Below are 22,803 nucleotides of genomic sequence, written 5' to 3'. Positions count from 1 at the left end.
TTGACTACAGACAGGTAGAAAATTTTCTTTCTATATAATATTGTATTTTGTCTATTTTATATCCATTAATTTTGCTTTATAGTTGAGCTTTTTATACTGTTTATACTTAAAAGTGATAATATATAACTCCCATTTCCTTCCTACTCCTACATCAATAACAAAGGTCGCTCTACTTTATTTTTTGTTGTTGTTGTTGAATCCACTAAATAAGTTAATGTTGCTCCTCTGGATACTGTGCCTTTAGTGGAGCACTGGAAACCTATTAGTGGTCATATCCTCGATAGAGTGATTTTTCCCTTTCTGGAACAATTCATTGTCAAATGTAAGCAATTTCGGAGTTTAGATTTATTTACATGTAAAATTTGTTTGCTACCTCTACCTGACAGTCACTAATATTATCTTTTGCTTTTTCATATAGACACATTATCCTTTTAGTCACTTTTTGGTATATGCACATATATGAAGTTACACATTTATATATACATGCGTATGTGTGTGTGAATAATCACCAAAAGGCATTTATGAATACATTTGATTATGCATATATAAGAAGATATCTATAACATTTCAAGCTGTATGTACCTAAGAAAATTCAGGAGGTAGAATATTTACATAAAAGTTATGAAAAGTTTCTATGGGAAATAGTTATCAATTGGATGAATTATGCCTAGCATTTTAGGGGCATGTTAATGTGAGTCTTATATAGATATTTTCAACTTGAGACTTCTATTAAACTTTGGAGATATGAAGGTAAGCTATCAACATGTTTTATAGCAAATTCATAAGAATTTAAAACCATATGTCTCATATTTACTCAATCAAATTTGCTTTGTATACATGATTTGTAAACAATTAAGTCTCAAGACAAGAAAATATATTCAACGAGCTGTTTCTCTTTTTCGCCTCTGTGATTGTCAACAACTTTCTTTTGTAGGTCATTGATCCATTGGCTTCTGTTCCTTCATCATCTACCCTTTTGCTTTTATCAAGAGTCTTCACTCATACATAAACAGGAATTAATTCTTTAACAATTTTATAGAGAAGTAGACTGTGGAAAAACAGTACTCTGAAGTTCTTACTAAGATAAAATATCTCAGTCTCATTCTCTTCCATCTATTAAGTGGTCATTGCTCCTGTGCCTGTGTCTCCAAAGTCCCCAGGTTAACAACACTTTGTTTGATCTGAATATCTTTAATAACTTTTGCACAAATAAAACAACACCTGCTACAGACTGTTGACAAAAAGTTGAGTTCTAAACTTTTATTTGAATTATTTCATTTGTTGATGACTACATTAAAAATAAATGAAGAAAATTTTCTGATAATTGCAAGTTTCTATGAACACACTTATTTTAGAATTTTTCTCCAAAGTCATGCTAAACCAGAGCTTTGTCACTGAGTTCATACTCTTGGGACTCTCACAGAACCCAAAAGTTGAGAAAATATTGTTTACTGTATTTTTATTGATCTACCTTGCAACTATTGGGGGCAACATGGTAATTGTGGTAACAATTGTATGCAGTCCCACACTTTTTGGTACCCCCATGTACTACTTTTTGTCTTTTTTATCTTTCCTGGATGCATGCATTTCTTCTGTAATCACACCTAGGATGATTATAGACTTCTTCTATGAGAGGAAGACTATCTCCTTTGAATGTTGCATGACACAGCTGTTTGCTGTCCACTTCCTTGCAGGGGCAGAAGTGATTGTCCTGTCAGCCATGGCCTATGACCGCTATGTGGCCATTTGCAAGCCCCTTCACTATTCTTCCATCATGAACCAGAGGGTGTGTGGCATTCTGGTGGGAGTAGCTTGGACAGGAGGTTTCTTGCATTCTATTATACAAATTATCTTCACTTTGCACCTGCCCTTCTGTGGACCCAATTTTATTGATCACTTCATATGTGACTTATTCCCATTACTGAAACTTGCCTGCACTGACACACACATTTTTGTCATTTTGGTGTTTGCCAACAGTGGGTCTATTTGCATCATTATTTTTTCCTTATTGCTTGTTTCTTATGGTGTCATCTTGTTCTCTTTGAGATCTTATAGTTCTGAAGGGCGACGTAAAGCTCTCTCCACATGTGGATCCCACATTACAGTTGTGCTTTTGTTCTTTGTCCCATGTGTATTAATATATGCACGAAATACTTCTGCATTCTCTTTTGAGAAAAATGTGTTTATATTTTCTGATGTACTGACACCATTGCTTAATCCTATAGTTTATACCTTCAGGAATAAAGAAATGAAGAATGCCATCAGGAAAATATGGTGGAGATTTTTTAATATTTCTGGCAAACATTAAATCTTTTATAGGGATAGAGATATGGCTCAATTTGTTACAGAATTGGTGTGTGTTCATGAGGACCTGTGATTAGATCTTGATATGTGTTTCCATTTTGGTGAGCATTTCTGATTCCAGCACAACTAAGGCAGGTGTGGACATCAATTTAATGGCAACACCAAATTAAGGCTCTCTTTTCCACATGACCAGCTAGGTCTACTCTTTCATCCCATAAACCTGGGTTCTCTGGGATGCTTACTCCCTTGCCCATCAAGTAGGTACTTCTGTCTCCATATATATTCTATACCCTCCATTCTCTGAATCACTGTGCAAGCATAGCTCTGCTGCACCCCATAGGCCTTTGGCTTTTCCTGGATCTCCTGGAGGTACTTCTATACCTACCAGCTCCTTCCAGAACTCCCAATAAGCAGCCTGCTCCTAAGTCATCTAACTACCTAGAACTTCCTGGTAGGCAATTCTCCTGCAGAATCAAACTTTCAAACAGTGCCTTCTCCCAGTGAGTCAGGGACACAGAAAGTTTTAGGATCTAATGATTCACATTTATTTAACAAATGTCAGCACATATAGGTTATATTTATGTCAAATTATTGTTCTGTGTTAGGACAAAATGAAAATTTGCATGGAAAGAATATACCTTTTGTATCTTGAATTTGTAGACTATTGAAATTGTGGTGCCTCTGGGTACCATTATCATAATATTTTCAAAAATCATTAAATTTTTCATGTCCTGTCATGTTTGAATTGATACAAATGAGTATGAATTAATGCTTAAAAATATAATGTAGCAAACTGTTTGATATGTTCTGAAAGAGTCTAATGTGCAACTATAAGTTTTATTTCATTAAGTTGTGGACTAAATGCTCAGCCCTCTTATATTAAACATGCCTTCAAATCATCTTGCAAATAGTAAGAAAGGAATAAATGTCCGTAGATGTCTAGAATCTACCTTTTCAGAATTTTTAAAGTATACTTCAGACTAGGAGTAGAGTCTCATACCTTAATTTCACTATCTGACAAGCTTGTTTGGAAAATTGCTGCAGTTTCCAGGCATTCCTGGGCTAAAGAGAGAAGCAGCTTACAAAAAGAATAGAAGATTTATGAATTTCCAAGATGAATTTTCTTAAACAGTAGAAAACTTAAAACATTACCGGTAAAATAAGGGTGTCCACTCACACTATTTCTATTCAATATAATGCTTGATGTCTTAAATAATGCAATAAGACAAGAAAAAGACATAACATGGATATGATGACAGTTTTGATAATCATGTTAAGAAAATCTGCAGTCACCTAGGAGACAAGTTTTCAGGCACACATGTGAGGGATTTTCTTGATTAGGATAGCCTCTAGAAGTACAATTGAGGGTTCCTTTTGAATAATTTTATTGATGTGGGATGGTCCACCTCACATATGGGAACTATTAGCTTGTCTTGTTTCATGAATGCTGCAAACAAAAGAAAGCTAGCAAAGCACAGACGTTCATTGCTCTGCTTCCGAATAATATATGCAGTGTGACCAACTGCCTCAACCTCCTGATATTGTAGGCACCAGTGATGAAGGACTGCCCCATAGAATTATGTAATGCAACATGCTTTTAATTCATTAGATTTCTGTGTCAGGAACTCTTGCTACAATCAATAACATAACTGATGCAAAATTTAGTATAAGAAATGATGTTTTGTTCTAATAAAGATAATAATAAGTTTCTTGGGCTTTTCAGAATGATTTGTGGCTTTAGTACATTAGATTATAAAAGCCCTAGCTTGCCAGAGAGAGTGTTTCATGGGACACTCTGGTAGAAGCTTAGAAAATAAGAATCCTGAGAAACTATGAACAATAAAAGCTTCCATCATGATATTTAAGAATCAATAAAAGACTCTACCAGAAAATATACTAGAGGTCATTTCAATGGTATTAGAATAATGAGTCTGGTTTTATTTTTGCTTCTGTCTTGAGAATATGATTACAGTTGAAATTAAAGGTAATGATTAATTTATTTGGTGAGAAGAATCTTCAGGACACCAGATTATTCAGTCTATGATTTGATTCTTATTTACTGTACCTGGGCAGGTCCACAATGAAAGCAATTGACAGTGTGGTGGGGGGTGTGGGACTGTGGTTTGTTGTGTGGAAAAGAATTCCAGCAATTTAGGTTTATAAGACTAGATGTGTGCTAAAAATAATAGAATCTAAATAGAATCTAATTATGAAAAATGAGACACTGAAAAACCATAATAATAGCAAATATAATCCAAAGGCAAGACCTGATCAATCATGGGATCCAATGTAAAAAAATGTGACCTATTCAAAAGGTAAAACATAATATTATATGAGAATGAAACAGAAAAGAAAGCACAAGGAATTCAAAGCATCTGCCTAGGGAGTGGGTTCCCCACTATTATGAGAAGAAAGACAAAACTGCAGTCAGTGTGAAATTAGGTTGCCACCGTCAACTGAGGAAGAGTTGACAGCATTGCCTTTGTGGGATTGGCTTTGTAGGAATGAAAGATATAAGATTGTGAAAATGTATGGGAAAGGTTGTTTAATCATTTAATCAGAGAAGTTATAGTTAAACTCTATAGGCTGGGGTGCCTATAGAGTCATAGAAGGTGACTGCTTGAAGTTGTGAAGAGGAAGCCTAAGATACAGTGAAGACCTAAGACTATTATAAATGCCAGAATTATAGGACATTCTCTAGATATCTCCCTGCAGAGAATTCTTTAAATTGCACCACACAATAGAAACAAAAGGAATATCTCCAAATTCTTTTTATGAGGTCATAGTGACCTAATACCAGAAAAGCTAAAACAATCCTATACAATAAATATTTTTGCAGTATGATTGGGCATCTCTTGTGTATATTCCCAAGAGTAGTATTGCTGGATCCTGAGGTAGGATGACTCCCAATTTTCTGAGAAACCGCCACACTGATTTCCAAAGTGGTTGCACAAGTTTGCATTCCCACCAGCAATGGATGAGTGTTCTCCTTACTCCACACCCTCTCCAGAATAGGTTATCATTACCAGGCATTACCGTCCTGACATCAAGCTCTATTATAGAGCTACAGTAATCAAAACAGCTTGGTATTGGCATAAAAATAGAAATGTTGACCAATGGAATCAAATTGAATACCTGGATATTAATCCACATACCCATAGACACATGATTTTTGACAAAAAGCTAAAATTATACAATGGAAAAAAGAAAGCATCTTCAACAAATGGTACTGGCATTACTGGATGTCAACCTATAGAAGAATGAAAATAGATCCATATCTGTCACCATGCGCAAAACTCAAGTCCAAATGGTTTAAATACCTCAATATAAATTCGACCACACTGAATCTGTTAGAGGAGAAAGTGGGAAGTAGCCTTCAATGCATGGACAAAAGAGACTACTTCCTAACTATAACCCCAGTAGCACAGACATAAGAGCCAAAATGAATAAATGGGACCTTCTGAACTGAGAAGCTTCTGTAAAGCAAAGGACACAGTCAATAAGTCAAAAAGACAGCCTACTGAATGGGAAATACTGAATGGGAAAACATCTTCACCAACAACACATCAGACAAAGGACTGATCTCCAAAATATATAAAGAACTCAGGAAACTAGACATTAAAATTCTAAATAACCCAATTTAAAAAATGGGGTACTGAACTAAACAGAATTCTCAACAGAAAATGGCCAAAAGATACTTTAGGACATATTCAACTTCCTTAGCTATCAGGGAAATGCAAATCAAAACAACTTTGAGATACCATCTTACACCTGTCAGAATAGCTAAAATAAAAAAAAAACACCAATGATAACCTATGCTGGAGAGTATGTGGAGTAAGGAGAACACTCATCCATTGCTGGTCAAACTTGTGCAACCACTTTGGAAATCAGTGTGGCGGTTTCTCAGAAAATTGGGAGTCATCCTACCTCAGGATCCAGCAATACTACTCTTGGGAATATACACAAGAGATGCCCAGTCATACTACAAAAGCATTTGTTCAGCTATGCTCATAGCAGCATTATTTGTAATAGCCAGAACCTGGAAACAACCTAGATGCCCCTCAACTGAAGAATGGATAAAGAAAGTGTGGCAATTTACACATTATAGTACTGCTCAGTGGGAAAAGAACCCCATGACATCTGGAATTTTGCATGGAAATAGATGGAATTAGAAAACACTATCCTGAGTGAGGTAACCCAGCCCCTAAAATAAGTGAATATGGTATGCATTCGCTCATAAGTGGATACTAGCCATAAACAAAGGACATTGAGCCTATAGTTCATGGTCCTAGAGAAGCTAAGTAATAACGTGAACCCAAAGAAAAACATATATAGACCCACTTGGGAATTGGAAACAGACAAGATCATCTGACAAAATTGGGATCCATGGGGGCAGGGGGTAGAAGAAAGAGGAGAAGAGGAGGGTTGAGGAGAACTCGAGAGAATTGGATAGTTGAGATGGAGGAAGAACAGTTATGAGAGCAAGGAAAAAGATATCTTGATTGAGGAAGCCATTATGGGGTTAGCAAGAAACCTGGCTCTAGAAAAATTCCCAGGAATCCAGAAGGATAACCTCAGCTAAGGCCCTAATCAATAGAGGAGAGGGTGCATGAACAACTGGCTTTGCCCTGTCGTCAGACTGATGATTATCTTAAATAGCACCGTAGAACCTTTGTCCAATAACAGACGGAAACAGAGGTAGAGAACCTCATCGGAAGACTGGACTGAGCTCCCAAGGTCCAGGTGAAGAGTGGAAGAAATGAGAATATGAAGACCATGAGGTGTTCACCCTTGCGGCAGTTGCGGCAGTTTGCCTGAGCTAATGGAAGCTCACCAACTCCAACTGGACTGGCAGTGAACGAGTATGGGATCAAACTAGTCCCTCTGAATGTGTTGACAGTTGGGGTAGACTGAGGGGCCACTGACAGTGGCACTGGGATTTGTCTCTACTGCATGCACTGGCTTTTTGGGATCCTTTTGGATGTATACCTTGCTCAACCTAGATGTAGCAGGGAGGACCTTGGACTTTCCACAGGGCGTGGTGCCATTCCCTCTCTCAGGATAGGAGGGAGGAGCGAGTGGGAAAGTTTGTGGAGGGAGTGGGAGGAGGGAGGGTAGGGAGTGGGAATTTAGATTGGTATTTTTTAAAGTAATAAAATAATAATTAAAAAAGAAAGTGTAAGACATAGAGAATAGTGAAGAGTGTTATGATACATTGTCTGGTTTATACATCATGGTCATTTAATCACAAAAAGTACCAGCTGTGAATATCTGAATAAATCTTACATAAGACTAGGCCCTTCCACCTCATAGTTAAAAGGTGGGTTTATGAGGCTCCATCACCTCCTAACGAACTATCAACAGTTATGGCAAGACATATAATTTTCTTCAGGTATGTAGGCATAAGTGTATTCATGGTCTGGTAAGTTACTACCTATCTATGAAATTATAAATTTAGTAATTAAAATAAAAATATGTGACTATAAGAACAGGATTGGTTGATAATGGGTAGAGGATCTCAAAGATTGGAGGGAGGAAAAGGAATCAGTATGGAGGGACACTCTGATTATAATATGTTGTATACATGCATAGAATTGTCAAAATCAAGGAAAAGATAAAGAAACTATTCTCAGAAGTATAAATGATATTCCCTCCAATGTACATATTAATATATTTATACATTAATTTTTTTCTTTAGTGAACAGACCTTGAAAGTGTTTCCTAAAACAATGTATTTTTAAATATCCATTGATAAATCTCTTGTAATAGAAAGCGTTTTATCTGAATTCTTCACAGATACTGCATCCAATTTATTATAAAAATGGTGTACTATTTATTAAGATGATAATATACAAAAGCATTTATCTAGTAGAACCCTCCCCAAATTAAATAAAACTCAACATAATTTTGGATGGATATATAACAGCTCTTATAAATACACAATTAAGTGGAAAGAAATATTCATAGTGTGTTGGATTCTCATGAGACCAGAAATATTACAAACCTGGTGGGACTAAATTAGTTTTAAAAACTCCTGACATCTCATGAAAACCTTTTTAAATTTGAGAAGGAGCAAAGCAGGAATTTTGGATCCTTCAGTCTTGTTTGGTTCAACAACCATGATGAACATAGACTCAAGAAGCAGCGATAACATCCTCCACTTTCACTGTCCAAGATGCTCCGCTGATTTTTCTTAGATGTGGAAGGAAGAGCTAAAGGGAAACAGAGAATCCTGGTCACCACTGAATGGACATTTGGCCACAGATAATAAGGGATGGTCACAGATTTTTTTCAGACACATGGTGAGGATTATAAGGCACTTGTTTTTCATTTTCAGAGATGTTTTTTAAATAGTGGTAAAATTTACCATTTAGTGTAACCATGACCAATTCAGTTCATAACTGTTCTTGAGAATAGCAAAAACCCTGGTGCTCAGATTGTTTACTTTTATGGATATTGTATGACGAAAGTCAGTGATTCATAAGTGAATGCAATGAGAAAAGAGGAGACAATGGATTAGAACTTCACAATGAAAAATTGCTCAAGTGCACACAGGACTCAAATAAATGTTATAGGGCAAAGTTCTTCTCCCTCCCTTTCTTCCTTTCATTTTTTCTTCCTTCTTTCTTTTCATCCTTGCTCCTTTAGAAGAAACTTCTATCTATTTCATTCTGACTATATACTTATCAAGTTTAATAGTATCATACATATTTTAAATGTTTTATCTCCAAGTTAGAACCAAATAATTCAGAAATACCACAAAAGTCTTTTTTAATCTCTCCAACAGTTCTTTGTTTTTCTAAATACATGATAATTTTTGTATTGATTGACACATGAAATGACATTTGAGAGGAGTGGGGGACGGGGAAAGGAGTGGGGGGGGAGGAGTGGGAGGCTGGGAGGAGGCGGAAATTGTTTTTTCTCAATAAAAAAAAAGAAAAAAAAGTTGGTATGATTTGAGGTTGTTTAAAGAATGCTGATATGGTGACTGAAATTCTCCTGTATATATAATAGTTGTTGATAGTGAATAAACATGCTCTATTTTCATAAATACAGATGAATGCATAGCACAAGGAGGATAATAAGCTCAAAAAGTGTGACCCAAGTCACAGAGTAAATTCTGATTTAATCTTGTTCACTCTTTTCCCCTAACCTTTAGTATCCACATCAGTGCTAGTACCTTTGCTTGGTCTCTCTCTGAATGCAAACTGAAACACCAAGATAGCATGCATCAAGTAGAAATGGGAAAAAAAAGACAGAAATGTCTTTTTACTTTCTTTTCAGAAACTCTAAGAAAGGGCAAACTGAGATATTTAAGAAAATCAGGAGAGCAACAATTGTGGAGAGAAAAAGAATCTGAAGAGAATGTATTACCCACAGGATCATGGAAAGGAAATTTCTTAGGTATAAAACAGGAAAAAAATCTTTTGCTAGAAATTGATAATCTTAGATAAAAATATTATGACCTTATGGAATTTAATGTGTAAAACAATTAAAATTATATTTTAATTTATATTTATTAATTCTAGTATAATTTATTTTATTTGTAATAACAGTATATTTTAAAGCAATTGCTTATATTGATGCCATGCTACTCATCTCTCTGATTGCTTTGAGTGTTATATCATGTCACAGTTATCAAAGACATCATGTTATCTGCAGAAAAATTGGTGATATAATTAACTTTTCTTCTAACGTGAATGTGAAGTAAACATGAATGAGCAATGCAGATGATGGATCTAGGGTCTTCCTAAGGTCATATTTCAAGGTCACTGCTCAAGAGGCAGTGGCCAGAGTTTCTGCTGTGAGGACACAGTCAGATCAGGAACAGATCTCCTTTTCAAACTTATGGCTATTTGAGCAAAGAGTTCATGAATATTTAAGAATAAGGATAGAGACAATGGCTTGGTTCCTTTGTGAAAATATGGATTTGACGCCAAAGAGCACTGGAGGTGGGAAAGTGTTGAGTCCAAATTGTGACCATTCATTCAAGGATGATAACAAATCAGAACAGTCAATGTGAGGTAACTTCTTCAGTAAAATTATTTGTTCCATGTTTGGTAACTCCTTGAATGGTCTGCGAAATTCAGGCTGTTTTCAGAAATTTAATGAAAAGTTTATTTTCTGGGTTTTAATCTTCATGTTCAAGTTTTGTTAAAAATAACAAATAAAGTCCATATTTTTATTTTTACTTTTAGGTTATAAAATATGTTTAAAATATTTATAAATTAAATTTACCTTTCTTCTGCTTAACAAGCAGTTAAATTGCTTCATCTCTGATGTATTCATATCATTAGTGTATTTATAGTGTGTGATAATTATTTCTAGTCATCTTGTTTACATATCATACCTTTTAGGAATATTTTAGATATTTTTAATTTTAGATACTTCATTGTATTCTGTTGTAAATTTCCCTCACCTTATTTTTATAATAAGGTTTAGAGCTAGAGTGCTACCTCAAATATATCAACATGTTTAGGGTTATTCTCTTATTTTTTTAAGGTGTGACTGAAATCATTGCATGACTGAAACAATGTCCTTGTAATTCAACACATTTTAAAATATGATCATAACAAGTTGTTTTTCTTTTGACTGATTCTACTTTTTATCTCAATTTATATGTGCAGACATTGTTTAAATAATGTAGACCTCACTATTCACAAGTTCCTTTTGAAATATTGTTTGCAGAATATGATGATAAAACCTATGGGTTTGACTGACTGGGATGGCATAAATTTGTAATCCCAGGATTTGGAGGTGAAGGCAGGAGTATCAGGGTTCAAAGTCATCCTAGCCTACATGATGAGTTTGACTCCAACCTGAGCTAAATTACATATTATTTAATTATATATTGTATATAGTCAACCCCCACTAAGATAAGCACTAACTACCTGTCTTTCATGAACCATAAATCTTGAGGTGCATTCAATTACAAAATTCACCATTACACAAGAAGCTGTTTTGTTAGCTAATTTAAAATACATTTTTATTTATATTTGAGTATTTATAGTTATAAATAATGTTTTATAATCATCATTACCATTTCATCTTCTTTTACAGCTTCTCACAACATAAAAAAACTTTTAGAATGTTTTTCATTTAATTCATTTACTCTAATTTTTTGTAAAATAGAAAAAGAGGCTCTAGAATATCAGTGACATAGATTAACTTTATACTGACACACTGCTAAACTGTGCATTCTTTTGTCAAGATAAAGAAGAAAATATGAAAACTTGGTCTCATCCAAATAATAAATTCTATTTATATTTAGATTTATTTTCAGTATAGTCTTCTTGTGTCAAAAAATTCAATGTAGGCTACAGTTTGTGTTTAGGTCAGTTATCTTCTGCATTATATAAAATAATAACCCTTTGATCATAAATCATAATTATAGTCTCTGGTATGGATATTTAAACAAAAAATTGGGGACCTGCTTTACTGTAAAAATAATGACATCATTTTTTGTGCAAATGGACATCCCAGGTAGAGCATAAAAAGATTTACTTGAGGTTTAATTTAACTTTGGGTCTAGTTTGTCTTGGAGCGTCCCACTCATTTTGGCTTTCTTTATCCAACGATGCTATCTGAAACAGAACTCAATGTGAGTAGGTTTGAAAGCCTTGATATATTGATGAAACTTTATAAGTGTAGCTTCTCTGATATTACTGGGAGATGAAGTCTTACAGAAATCTTCAAATTCCATCAGATCTTAAAATCTTTCTGTCCTCTAGGCCTACTCTACTAGAGAAAAATCATGCTGGGTACCACAACCAAGTCAGTTATTTAGGGATCTTGGAGAAGACTATATAGCCACCATTTACTAACTGCATTATTAATATTTGATCTTATACCCATAGATAAGTACAGGTCTCATCCCTCATCAAAAGAATGTTTCCTTGAAACAGATGAAGATCTGAACAGAAAACTATAGATACCTTGTGAAGCTGACATTATCTGGAAAAAAAGAATTCAAGAGCCAGAGTATTTACTTAGGTCATGGAAGCTGTCTGCGGATAATGCAGCTGACATTAAAAATTAATCATTTACTAACAATTACCATAAGTAACATTTTGATATTTTCAATTTAATATCATAAACCCTGGAGAACGGCAGGTAAGCTGTTTATGAATGTGTTTTATACCAAGCTCATATAAATTCCAAATCTCAGAAAATTATGTTTTCTTGAGAAGATTCTATTGTATAAACAATTAGCAAATAATTGAGTCTCTAGGGTCTAAATTATATTCAACAAGTAAGTTTTCTCCTTCAGCCATGTGTAGCTACTTGTTCTCACCTGAAATTGATTGATGGTCATCAGCTTTTGATTCTTAATAATTTTCTCTCTTGCCTTTGTCAAAATACCTCATTATCACAGGTGAAAGCAACTATTTTGAGGTTCTCCTGAGGAAATAAATGCTCATATTCTATCTGCTGAGATCTTTTATAGAGACCTCGTATGTTCAAGTCAGTGTCTTCAAAATCTACAGGTTAATCATACTTTGCTTGTTTGGTCTCAACCTCTTTAGTTCTAATTATAAATATAACAAAATAGAATCAATAACTTTTGACTCATACTATTCACCAAGAAGTAAAATCTTAAGCTGTAGTTATAGTTGTCATGACACAAAATAATTTAAAATATTCTTCTCACATTTTAAAATGTTCAGTTAAATGTAAATTTTCAACACATTCATTTGAAGCGCCAATATGTTTAGCACACTTAAGCTTATCATGTAGCCAGAATTTTCAATTGTACCTAAAGTACAATTGAAAGTCCTTTTATTGATATCTTAGATAAGACAGTGTAATAATTAATCATCACAAACCACTAATAACACAGTTGGCAGACATGGCTAGTAAACCTGACCTTTTGTTAATATCAAGAAAACAATATCAAATTGCCTTTTGTCGTTTCACGCCAAAAATTCCCTATAAATCAATAAAAACTGACCATACAAAGTAAAACTATTTCCTCATCTATAACACAAGGAAATGTTTAAATTACAAATATCCAAAAGGTAGTAATTCTAAAGCATTCAGATTTTTATCTCGAACATAATTTACATGTTATAAATGACACTGTTCTAAAATTTCTAATATTCTGTTCTCAGGTGCGATAAAAGTCTTTTTTCTCATTACTGCAGATTTTTATGAACATATTTTTTATTTAACATCTTTTTGAGAATCATGCAAAACCAGAGCTTTGTCACTGAGTTCATACTCCTGGGGCTTTCTCAAAACCCAAAAGTTGAGAAAATACTCTTTATTGTATTCTTGTTTGTCTATATTGCAACACTCGGGGGTAACATGATAATTGTGGTGACCATCATCTTTAGCCCCGCCCTGCTGGGATCTCCCATGTACTTCTTCCTGGTATTCCTGTCCTTACTGGACGCATGCACTTCTTCTACTGTCACACCCAAGATGATTGTGGACTTCTTCTATGAGACGAAGACCATATCTTTTGAATGTTGCATGACACAACTGTTTACTAGCCACTTCTTTGCAGGAGTGGAGGTGATTGTCCTGACAGCCATGGCCTACGACCGCTATGTGGCCATTTGCAAGCCCCTTCACTACTCTTCCATCATGACCCGAAGGCTCTGTGGCACTCTTATAGGGGTGGCCTGGACAGGAGGATTCATACATTCTATCACACAAGTTATCTTCACTTTGCAGCTGCCTTTCTGTGGACCCAATTTTATTGATCACTTCATATGTGACTTGTTCCCATTACTGCAGCTTGCCTGCACTGACACACACATTTTTGTCATTTTGGTGTTTGCTAACAGTGGATCTTTTTGCATTATTATCTTCTCCTTGTTGATTGTCTCCTATGGTGTCATCCTCTTCTCTCTAAGGGGTCACAGCTCTGAAGGACGAAGTAAAGCTCTCTCCACTTGTGGATCCCACATTACTGTTGTAATTTTGTTCTTTGTCCCATGCATACTAATATATGCACGACCTTCATCTGCCTTTTCCTTTGAGAAAAACACACTTATATTTGCCTCTGTTCTGACACCATTGCTTAATCCAATGGTTTACACTTTCAGGAATAAGGAAATCAAGAATTCCTTTAGAAAAATGTGTAGGAGATTGGCAGTGGCTTCTGATAAATATTAAAATATTACATGTTGGTCAGATGGTTCAATGGGAAAGAGAATTTTCTGTACAAACATGAGGCCCTGAATCCCAGGACCCATGTCAAAAGCAAGTTGAATCAGGGAACTTTTAATCTGGTCTAGTAAAAATAGAATAAGCAGATTTGAAAGGCTCAAACTGTTCATCTCGTACAGAATCAGTGTGTTCAAGATTAAATGGTGACTTGGTTCAATAAAATTAGGTATAGGGCTACAGATTGATACAATCCTCTCTTGTCTCTAGATTCATGTGCAGAAGCACGAAACTTTCCACCTCACATGTATAGACACATTTTATATGGCCCACATATGTACACAGAGGCACAAACACGAAGAAACAAAAAAACACACCTAGAAAATAATGTAACCAAAGAAGAAGTAACTATTTACTGAGATAAACACTTTATGATTTAGTCATGATTTACTATAGAGTAATGAGTAATATTATTCAATAGTGAGTGTATCAATTTACTAATAAATCTTTCCACATGAAAATTACTACCTGTATAATTTTATGCTCACATAAATCCAATGACATATTGGGAGAATCTCAAATATTAGAAGGCCGGACATTAACCCTATGCTTTATTTTAAAAAATGGATGAAGGGGTGGAAGATATGGCTCATAACTTAAGAACGCTTTATGCCTGCTCTTCTATAAGTCCTGAATTCAATTCCCAGCACCCACATGGCAGGTCGCAGCTGTCTGTAATTCAGTTTCAGGGCATCTAACATTCTCTTCTGGCTTCTACAGGCAGAAATCACACTTATGGTACACCTAGGTAAAACAGCCAAATATATTTCAATGGTTGACAATTATAAATAATGTATTTGGCATTAGCATATTACTGAAATAATTTTAAGAAAAAATAGATTTTTAAGAAACAATGTAAGATGTTAAAACCCACAAATACAGAGAGCAGATGACAAACAGAACCCAAATATTGTTTATGCCTGTAGTGACATTTCAATTTTTTGCCTGAATTATGTATAAATAAAGACTGCCTGAAGATCTGAGAGTAAAAGAATTACACTCGTCAACCTACAGACCAGGTTATGGTAACACACACCTTTAACCCCAGCAGCCATAATGACACACACCTTTAATCTCAGTAGCCAGAATGTCAGACACCTTTAATCTCATTAACCACACTAGTTGCCATAGAAACTGGGTAGTGCATGCCTTTAATGATGGTGGTGCATACCTTTAATCCCAGCCTGATAAAGAAATATATTATGGGGGAAGGCAGCTCTCAGACATAGTCTCATTCTGAGATTCTGGGTAGCAGGATCGCCATTTCAGACTGAGGTTGAGGTAAGAGTCAATGACTGGCTGTTTTGCTTTTCAGATTTTCGGGCAAAACCCCAATTTCTGATCCTGAATTTTTATGAATCATGCTTCATCAACCTGTGTCATCTGATGTGTGTCCATTCACATCTAGGAGAAAGTTTAAGTTAGTTCTTGAATTTCTTGACAAAGATTTACTAAATGAGACAGAACCTCCTTTGGGTGTGATGACTACCTCAATCTAGTGAGCCTTGTGACCCAGTTTTATAGAGTAAGACTCATAAGCACGTTCTGTTCCGGCATAACCAGTCACAGATGTTGGAAATCACTTTGCTGGCAGGAACAGGGCCAAGATGTCACCTTAGTGTGTTCATGTCACCTACTCTGTACAGAGGGGTTAAGATCAAGAGAACCAGATTTAAAAAAATAATAAAAGAGTAATAGATTTCATGTATTTTGTGACTTTAGTATTCTTTGTGTATCTACACAGAAATAATTATGTTCAAATAATTATCAATAGAGGTCACTAAAATTAAGACATAATGTGTTTCACTTAATATTTGTATTGCTAAATTTAGAGTGCCAAGTAGATGTGCAGAAAATTAAAGTTGTACATTTTCCCTCTCATAAATAAGAGTATTAGAAGACTGGTTAATTTTATGTGAAAAAATAGTAAATACACTGTGTATATTTTTCCTTAATTTTGCATGCCAAGCAAATATATAAGACCCTGTAAAAGATATATAAAATTTTATGATTGCATGTATTATTTTCCCATTGGAAAGTAAATTAAGTATTAGGATTTGGGTTAAAACAGTATTTTGACAGCCTGTGTAGAATACATTGAACCAAACATGTAACAAAAGCATAGATGTGCAAAGGAGATTTGCCTACCTCTCAGTGTCTGTCATGTGTCTATTATGACTTCTTGAAGACTCTACCCAACATACAGTGGTTTCTGATGCTGAGTTGTTCATTTGCCCTGAAGATTTAATTTAAAAAAGTGTAAAGAGGAACATGGGATGTACTCACTCATATTTGGTTTCTAGCCATAAATAAAGGACATTGAGCTTATAATTCGCGATCCTACAGAAGCTAAATAAGGTGAATCCAAAGACAAACATATAGGCATCCTCCTGAATATTAACCTTCATCAGGTGATGAAAGGAGACAGAGACAAAGACCCACATGGGAGCACAGGACAGAAATCTCAAGGTCCAAATCAGGAGCAGAAGGAGAGAGAGCACGAGCAAGGAACTCAGGACCACAAGGGGTGCACCCACACACTGAGACAATGGGGATATTCTATCGGGAACCCACTAAGGCCAGCGGGCCTGGGTCTGAAAAAGCATGGGATAAAACCGTACTTGCTGAACATAGTGGACAATGAGGACTACTGAGAACTCAAGAACAATAGCAATGGGTTTTTGATCCTACTGCACGTACTGGCTTTGTGGGAGCCTAGGCAGTTTGGATGCTCAACTTACTAGACCTGGATGGAGGTGGGTGGTCCCTGATTGCTCTTCGAGCTGATGAGGGAGGAGGACTTGCCCGGGGGAGGGGGAGGGAAATGGGAGGCGGTGGCGGGGAGGAGGCAGAAATCTTTAATAAATAAATAAATAAATAAATAAATAAATAAATAAATAAATAAATAAATAAATAAATAAGTGTAAATCTATTCAAGGCCAGCCAGGTCTACAAGAGCTAGTTCCAGAACAGGCTCCAAAGCTATGAAAAAATCCTTCTCAAAAACCAAAAGAAAGAAAGAAAAAAATATTGATTGCTTTCAAGGCTAAACTGGGCTGCAGAATGAAGCTTTTTCACACACACACACACACACACACACAACAACAACACACACACACACTCACACTCACACACAAATACCTTCATGGATTCTCAAGACAAAAAACTTGGAAGAGGTGAACAACTGAAACCTTCGCATTAGGAGCACGTCAATGGTATCCACTGTCTCTACTTCTATTCTGTGTCAGGCTTGAAGGCTTATATAAAGCAGTAAGGCAAGAGAAGAAAATAAAAATAAGTACTGTGATGGATACTGTTGATAATAAACGACATGATGGAATCACCTAGAAGATATACCTGCGTAATTATGCTGTTTATGTTGGCCTATGGCCACACCTACGAGTTTTTTATTGATTAGTTTAGTTGAAGTGGGACAATCAACCTTAAAAATAAGAAGACTAGAAGAATAGCAGAATGGAGTGGTGTGAGCCAGAGAGACCTGGAACTAGAAATTTGGCAGCATAGTTCCCTGTGTGGAAAAGAGTATAGGATGGTGGCATTACCCATAGACTGCAAAGCAAATGATTTGTGCCCAGGGTCCTGGCAGGTACATAGGCATGGTAGTATATATCAGCTTAGATCTTATGCAGGTCCTGTCCCCAGATTAACTGTCCAACTGTACCATCATCCTAACAGTGGGAAACAACAAGATATCTGTGATGAAGAATTGTTAATTTTTCTGGATTAAGTCAAAAGATTTCCATGGTCTAATAAACCATGTTGATGTCCATGATCCATGTTCTTTCTGAAAATCACATTGCTGTACATTATCAGCCCCTTGAGGAACAAAACTGGCCAGGCCTCTCCCCTGAGAACATTCAACCACTAGGTTTCATCCACAGAAAACCCCTACTGCCCTAATGGCTGAAGCCAACCCCTGTCCTATAGAGTAAAAAGCTCAAGCTCTGGACTTGAAACCCCACCAATCCTCACAATAAATAGCTCTGGCCCCAAAATGTGCTTTATAAACACCGTTTCTGCTCAGTTCTCTGCTGCTTCTTGCCTGAGCAGAGGCATCCACCCTCCTGGGTCTTTCTCTTCTAATAAATCTTATGTGATGTTTTTTTGTATCAACAGCCAGGATACATTACAGAGCTGTAACACTTGAGGGAAACTTCCCAGCAGGAATGGAGGTGTATGCTTCCACTCGGGAAGCCTTTCCTTTCATAGCTGTAATACAACACACCTGTGATCAGTGCTACCACAAGAGACCATGCTGATGTCCAGTATCTGTGCTGTCATGTTGATGCCCATGAGCTGTGACTCGTGTTGTCACAGGCTGCTATGGGCAGGGAGGCATCTTTTGCTGTGGTATCGGTGACTTCAGACTCTGAACTGAGAGCGAGAGACATTGAAAGCCTCATTGTCAACCTCTTCCCCGCTCACCCCACCACTAAAAAAGAAAAAAGAGAAATAGTCCATGCATGAAACTATTGAAAAATCTCTTAAAAACTGTGATAAATATGCTAAAGTATAGCTCTTCACAACTAATGGCTTCTGGCTTTTGGTGGGATGAAGAAGGACTCAATTTTGTAGCTGCAATGAATAAGAATTTGTTCCACTGGATAGGAAATCTCTAGTGCAAGTCATGGAACTTCCTAAGCCATTCTGTTAAATTTGGATGATATGTGTCTTAGTAAGGTTTCTTTTGCTGTGAAGTAGCAACAGGACACAGCAAGTCTTTTAAAGGAAAATATTCATTTGAGGCTGGCTTATAACTCAGAGGTTTAGTTTATTATCAACATTATGGAAAACATGGTAGCATGCATGGTGCTAGAGACATAGCAGAGAGTTCTGCGTCTGATCAGTAGGCAGGAGGAAGAGAAACTGAGCCACTTGGCCTGACCTGAGGTCTGAAACCTAAAAGCTCACGACCAAAGACATACTTCCTTCAACAAGGCTGCACATACTCCAATAAGGCCGTTCCTCCTTATAGTGTCATGCCTTTTGGGCCTATGGGGGATATTTTTATTAAAAATATGACAATTGACTCTATGACCTCCAGAGGATTTTAACTATATCAAATTGCAATCAAAATTTCCACTTCCTCCCCTCCTCCCACTTCCCTCCAGCTCCCACACACAGTCTCCTCCTGTCCCCCTCCAGTCCTAAGAGAGGGCAAGGTACACTGCCCTGTGGGAAGTCCAAGGTCCTTCCCCCTACAATCAGGCTTAGAAAGGTATGCATCCAAATAGAATAGTATCCCCAAAAGTCAGTGCATGCAGTAGAGAGCAAATCCCAGTGCCATTATCATCGGCTTCTCAGTCTGACCCAATTGTCAGCACATTCAGAGAGTCCAGTTTGCTCCCATGCTCGTTCAGTCCCTGACCGGCTGGATTTGGTGAGTTCCCATTAGATCAGGTACACTGTCTCACTGGGTGGACCAACCCCTCGTGGTCCTGACTTCCTATCAGGGACTGGAATAGGGGCTATTTGAATAATTTTTTGGTCAAGAATCTGGCTTCATTCTGTCTATTTCATGAGTACTTTGGTGGAGTTGAGTTCACAAATATTAAGGCAATTTAGTTGACAGAGGAATTTTTGGCAGGAAGAACATTTAAGCTATATTCATGTCTACAGTGAAAAGATAGAAGAAAGACAGCAATATATTTTAAAATATGTTTGTCAGGAAAAAAAACAATTCAAGTTGAACACTTTTCATACTAATTATGTGCTTTAAAAAAGATTCTAACTGATAAAGACAAGCTTCCTCCTGACATTCACTAGAATTTGGAAATCCTCATTCATCAATGTTTCAAACTTATAGAAAAGCAAACATATTTGAAAGTACAAAGTCTGATCTAAGAGTTGTAGAAGTTCAATGCTCCTGAAAAACAACAGCCAAAGAAGTGATTCCCATGTACTACTATTCTCTCAGTATAAAGGAGCTCATATTTCTGTGGCCCAATGGATGGAAACTTCAATATTGAACTGACATGAGAGTTATGAAGCATTGTACATATGGTTTTGCCTTGTAAACAAAAATAATGTGAGAAGGGTTGAGTTATGGAGTTTTATTCCATTGTTTAATAAAGGTACTGAAGGCTAGATATGTATGGAAGGCTGGAGATCCTACAGATACCTTCTGAAAGGCCACCAAGTAAACCATAATGATGAAATTTAAGTTACAGTGGAGACATCAGGATAATGATAATGCCAGATCATGGGACCTAGACAGAAACAGTCTCCATACAGTAGTGGAAGTAAGTCAGGAGAAGAGGTTGCTTATTTTATAGGCACCAGAGCTGGAATGGTAGAGCTTTCTTATACCTTTATATCTGAAATGATTCTAAGTCCCAGATGACAGATAATATGGAGCTGAAGGATTGGGAGTTTGAACTGCTGGGTTTTCTTCTGGCTTTTATTTTAAAATTGCTTATTATACCTTCATTCCTTTCCATTATAATAGGAATGCTTACTCTGTGAGATTTTATATATAGGAATCAGTAAATTCTTTTTTTTAAATGTTTATTTATTTATTATGTATACAATATTCTGTTTGTATGTATGTTTGCAGGCCAGAAGAAGGCACCAGACCTCATTACAGATGGTTGTGAGCCACCATGTGGTTGCCGGGAATTGAACTCAGGACCTTTGGAAGAGCAGGCCATGCTCTTAACCACTGAGCCATCTCTCCAGCCCTAAATTCTTTATAGTTACATATTAGCTCACTTACAGCTAAGAAATTCTTAAGAATATTCTTCCTTGGTGGCTAGTTTTTACAGTTTCAGTACAGGTTATGCAGTTTGTTTTGGGAAAAAAAATATGGTCTTAACCAGGTGTGGACATGAGATACTGGAATGCTGACCCACAAGAAAATATATACCCACCGGCACAATGATAACATGAATGATTAGAGGTTAGGTAGTAAGTTTCTGAATGGATTTGAAGTGTGTTCCACAAAGAAATTACATGGTTGGTACTGTAAATTTGGTCATAGGGCTATAAAAATGAAGGTTACAAGCCCTACAAGAAAAAAAACCCTTTTTGTTTTTTCTTTTTTTTCCAGCTGAAATACAGTTTTTTAATGTTAAATTTTATTTACAATTTTTTTTATTCTTCTTGTGCAGCAGTTAAAAAATGTTATAATCTTAATGTAACTATGAGCCATGGATGGTTGACTCACCGAACAAGCTGTCAATAGCACAGCAAGAGCAGATGAAACTTTATTTTTGCCAATGTGTGTGTGTGTGCGCGCGCGCACGCGTGTGTGTGTATAGTTTACTTCTTAGACACTGATAGAATACCTTATTTTTACAGTAGGTAGGAGCTTAATACATTGGCTCAAATCTCTGACATTCTGAATTTAAATCACTATTAAATGAACATGCCTAAATGGAACAGCTCTATTACGCCTTCCTAGATCCAGGAAATGTCTTGAAGGAAAGAGTTGAAAGAACATAAGAGCTGGGTAGTGTATGGGGATCAATGTTATTCAGTGCTGTCTTCCGCATCTGAGAAAAACATTGTAATTGGGAACAAGCAGCACCTGTGGCTAAATGCGCACCAGTGGCATAAGATCTGGCCTTTCAACACTTCTTCATGGATAGGGAAAACACTATTGAGTATCAATTCTTCACTGAAGAGATTGTAACAATAAAGTTCACTCAAAAAGAGGTATTTTTCTTTTGGATAAGTATCCAGAGGAACGTGACTTGTTTCTACTACTTATTTTGATAACTAACTTTGGGAGAAGTATTATAAACATTCAAACCTTTGCAAAAGTATGTAAACTCATATATTGGAAACTCCTGAGGCCATTAATTGGCCAAACCTTTGGGAACTAAGGGTAAGTCTCACAGGTAGATGGCATCTCATTAAACCTACATTAAGTTCCGCTTTCAGTTATATAAAGATTTTGGCTCCTTTATTTTTCTTTTATTCTTAAACCACACTGAAGACAGTACCAAAGAATTATTTAACATTTAATATTTTAATATCTTCTACCTTAACTGCCAAGATTTTTTCTCTTTTGAATCTAGAAAGAAGAATTGACTATAGTCACAGCATTTTGGACATCATTGAATGAACTCTCTGTAGAAAAGAGGAGCAGCTTTCCCCAGATTTTCAACAAAGCTGACACATGGTGAGACTAATAAATCAGATACTGGTCTTTACTTTCAGAATGATTTAAGTCACAAAGTGAATTATTCTGAATAATAACCACCTCCATTCTTTCAAGCACTAGGTTTCTGCCTCTGAAGTGTTTAGGAAAAACTAAGTTGAAGTTTTGAACTGCTTCAGTTTTAGCTGTCATGGCTTATC

The 22,803-nt window shown here is 36.1% G+C and overlaps 2 protein-coding genes across 2 annotated transcripts; both read left to right on the top strand.

Annotated features, from left to right (window-relative positions):
• The first annotated feature begins 1,372 nt into the window (after positions 1–1,372).
• LOC142838968 (olfactory receptor 4C15-like) lies at positions 1,373–3,467 on the top strand. Its single transcript, XM_075954756.1, has 2 exons — positions 1,373–2,274; positions 3,437–3,467. The coding sequence occupies exons 1-2, from the start codon at positions 1,373–1,375 to the stop codon at positions 3,465–3,467; spliced, it is 933 nt and encodes a 310-aa protein (XP_075810871.1).
• Positions 3,468–13,491: 10,024 nt separating this feature from the next.
• Positions 13,492–14,427, top strand: LOC142838964 (olfactory receptor 4C15-like). Its single transcript, XM_075954742.1, has one exon. The coding sequence runs from the start codon at positions 13,492–13,494 to the stop codon at positions 14,425–14,427; it is 936 nt and encodes a 311-aa protein (XP_075810857.1).
• Positions 14,428–22,803: the final 8,376 nt, after the last annotated feature.

The sequence above is a fragment of the Microtus pennsylvanicus genome, chromosome 1, assembly GCF_037038515.1.
Source record: "Microtus pennsylvanicus isolate mMicPen1 chromosome 1, mMicPen1.hap1, whole genome shotgun sequence".
NCBI lineage: Eukaryota > Metazoa > Chordata > Mammalia > Rodentia > Cricetidae > Microtus > Microtus pennsylvanicus.
This window is presented reverse-complemented; position numbering and strand designations above follow the sequence as displayed.

Excerpts from the sequence above, each read along its gene's own strand:
- LOC142838968 (XM_075954756.1), top strand. The coding sequence starts at position 1,373 with ATGCTAAACCAGAGCTTTGTCACTGAGTTCATACTCTTGGGACTCTCA. Across the intron at positions 2,275-3,436 it reads AATGCCATCAGGAAAATATG|TAGAAAACTTAAAACATTAC; the intron begins GTGGAGATTTTT and ends TTTCTTAAACAG.
- LOC142838964 (XM_075954742.1), top strand. The coding sequence starts at position 13,492 with ATGCAAAACCAGAGCTTTGTCACTGAGTTCATACTCCTGGGGCTTTCT.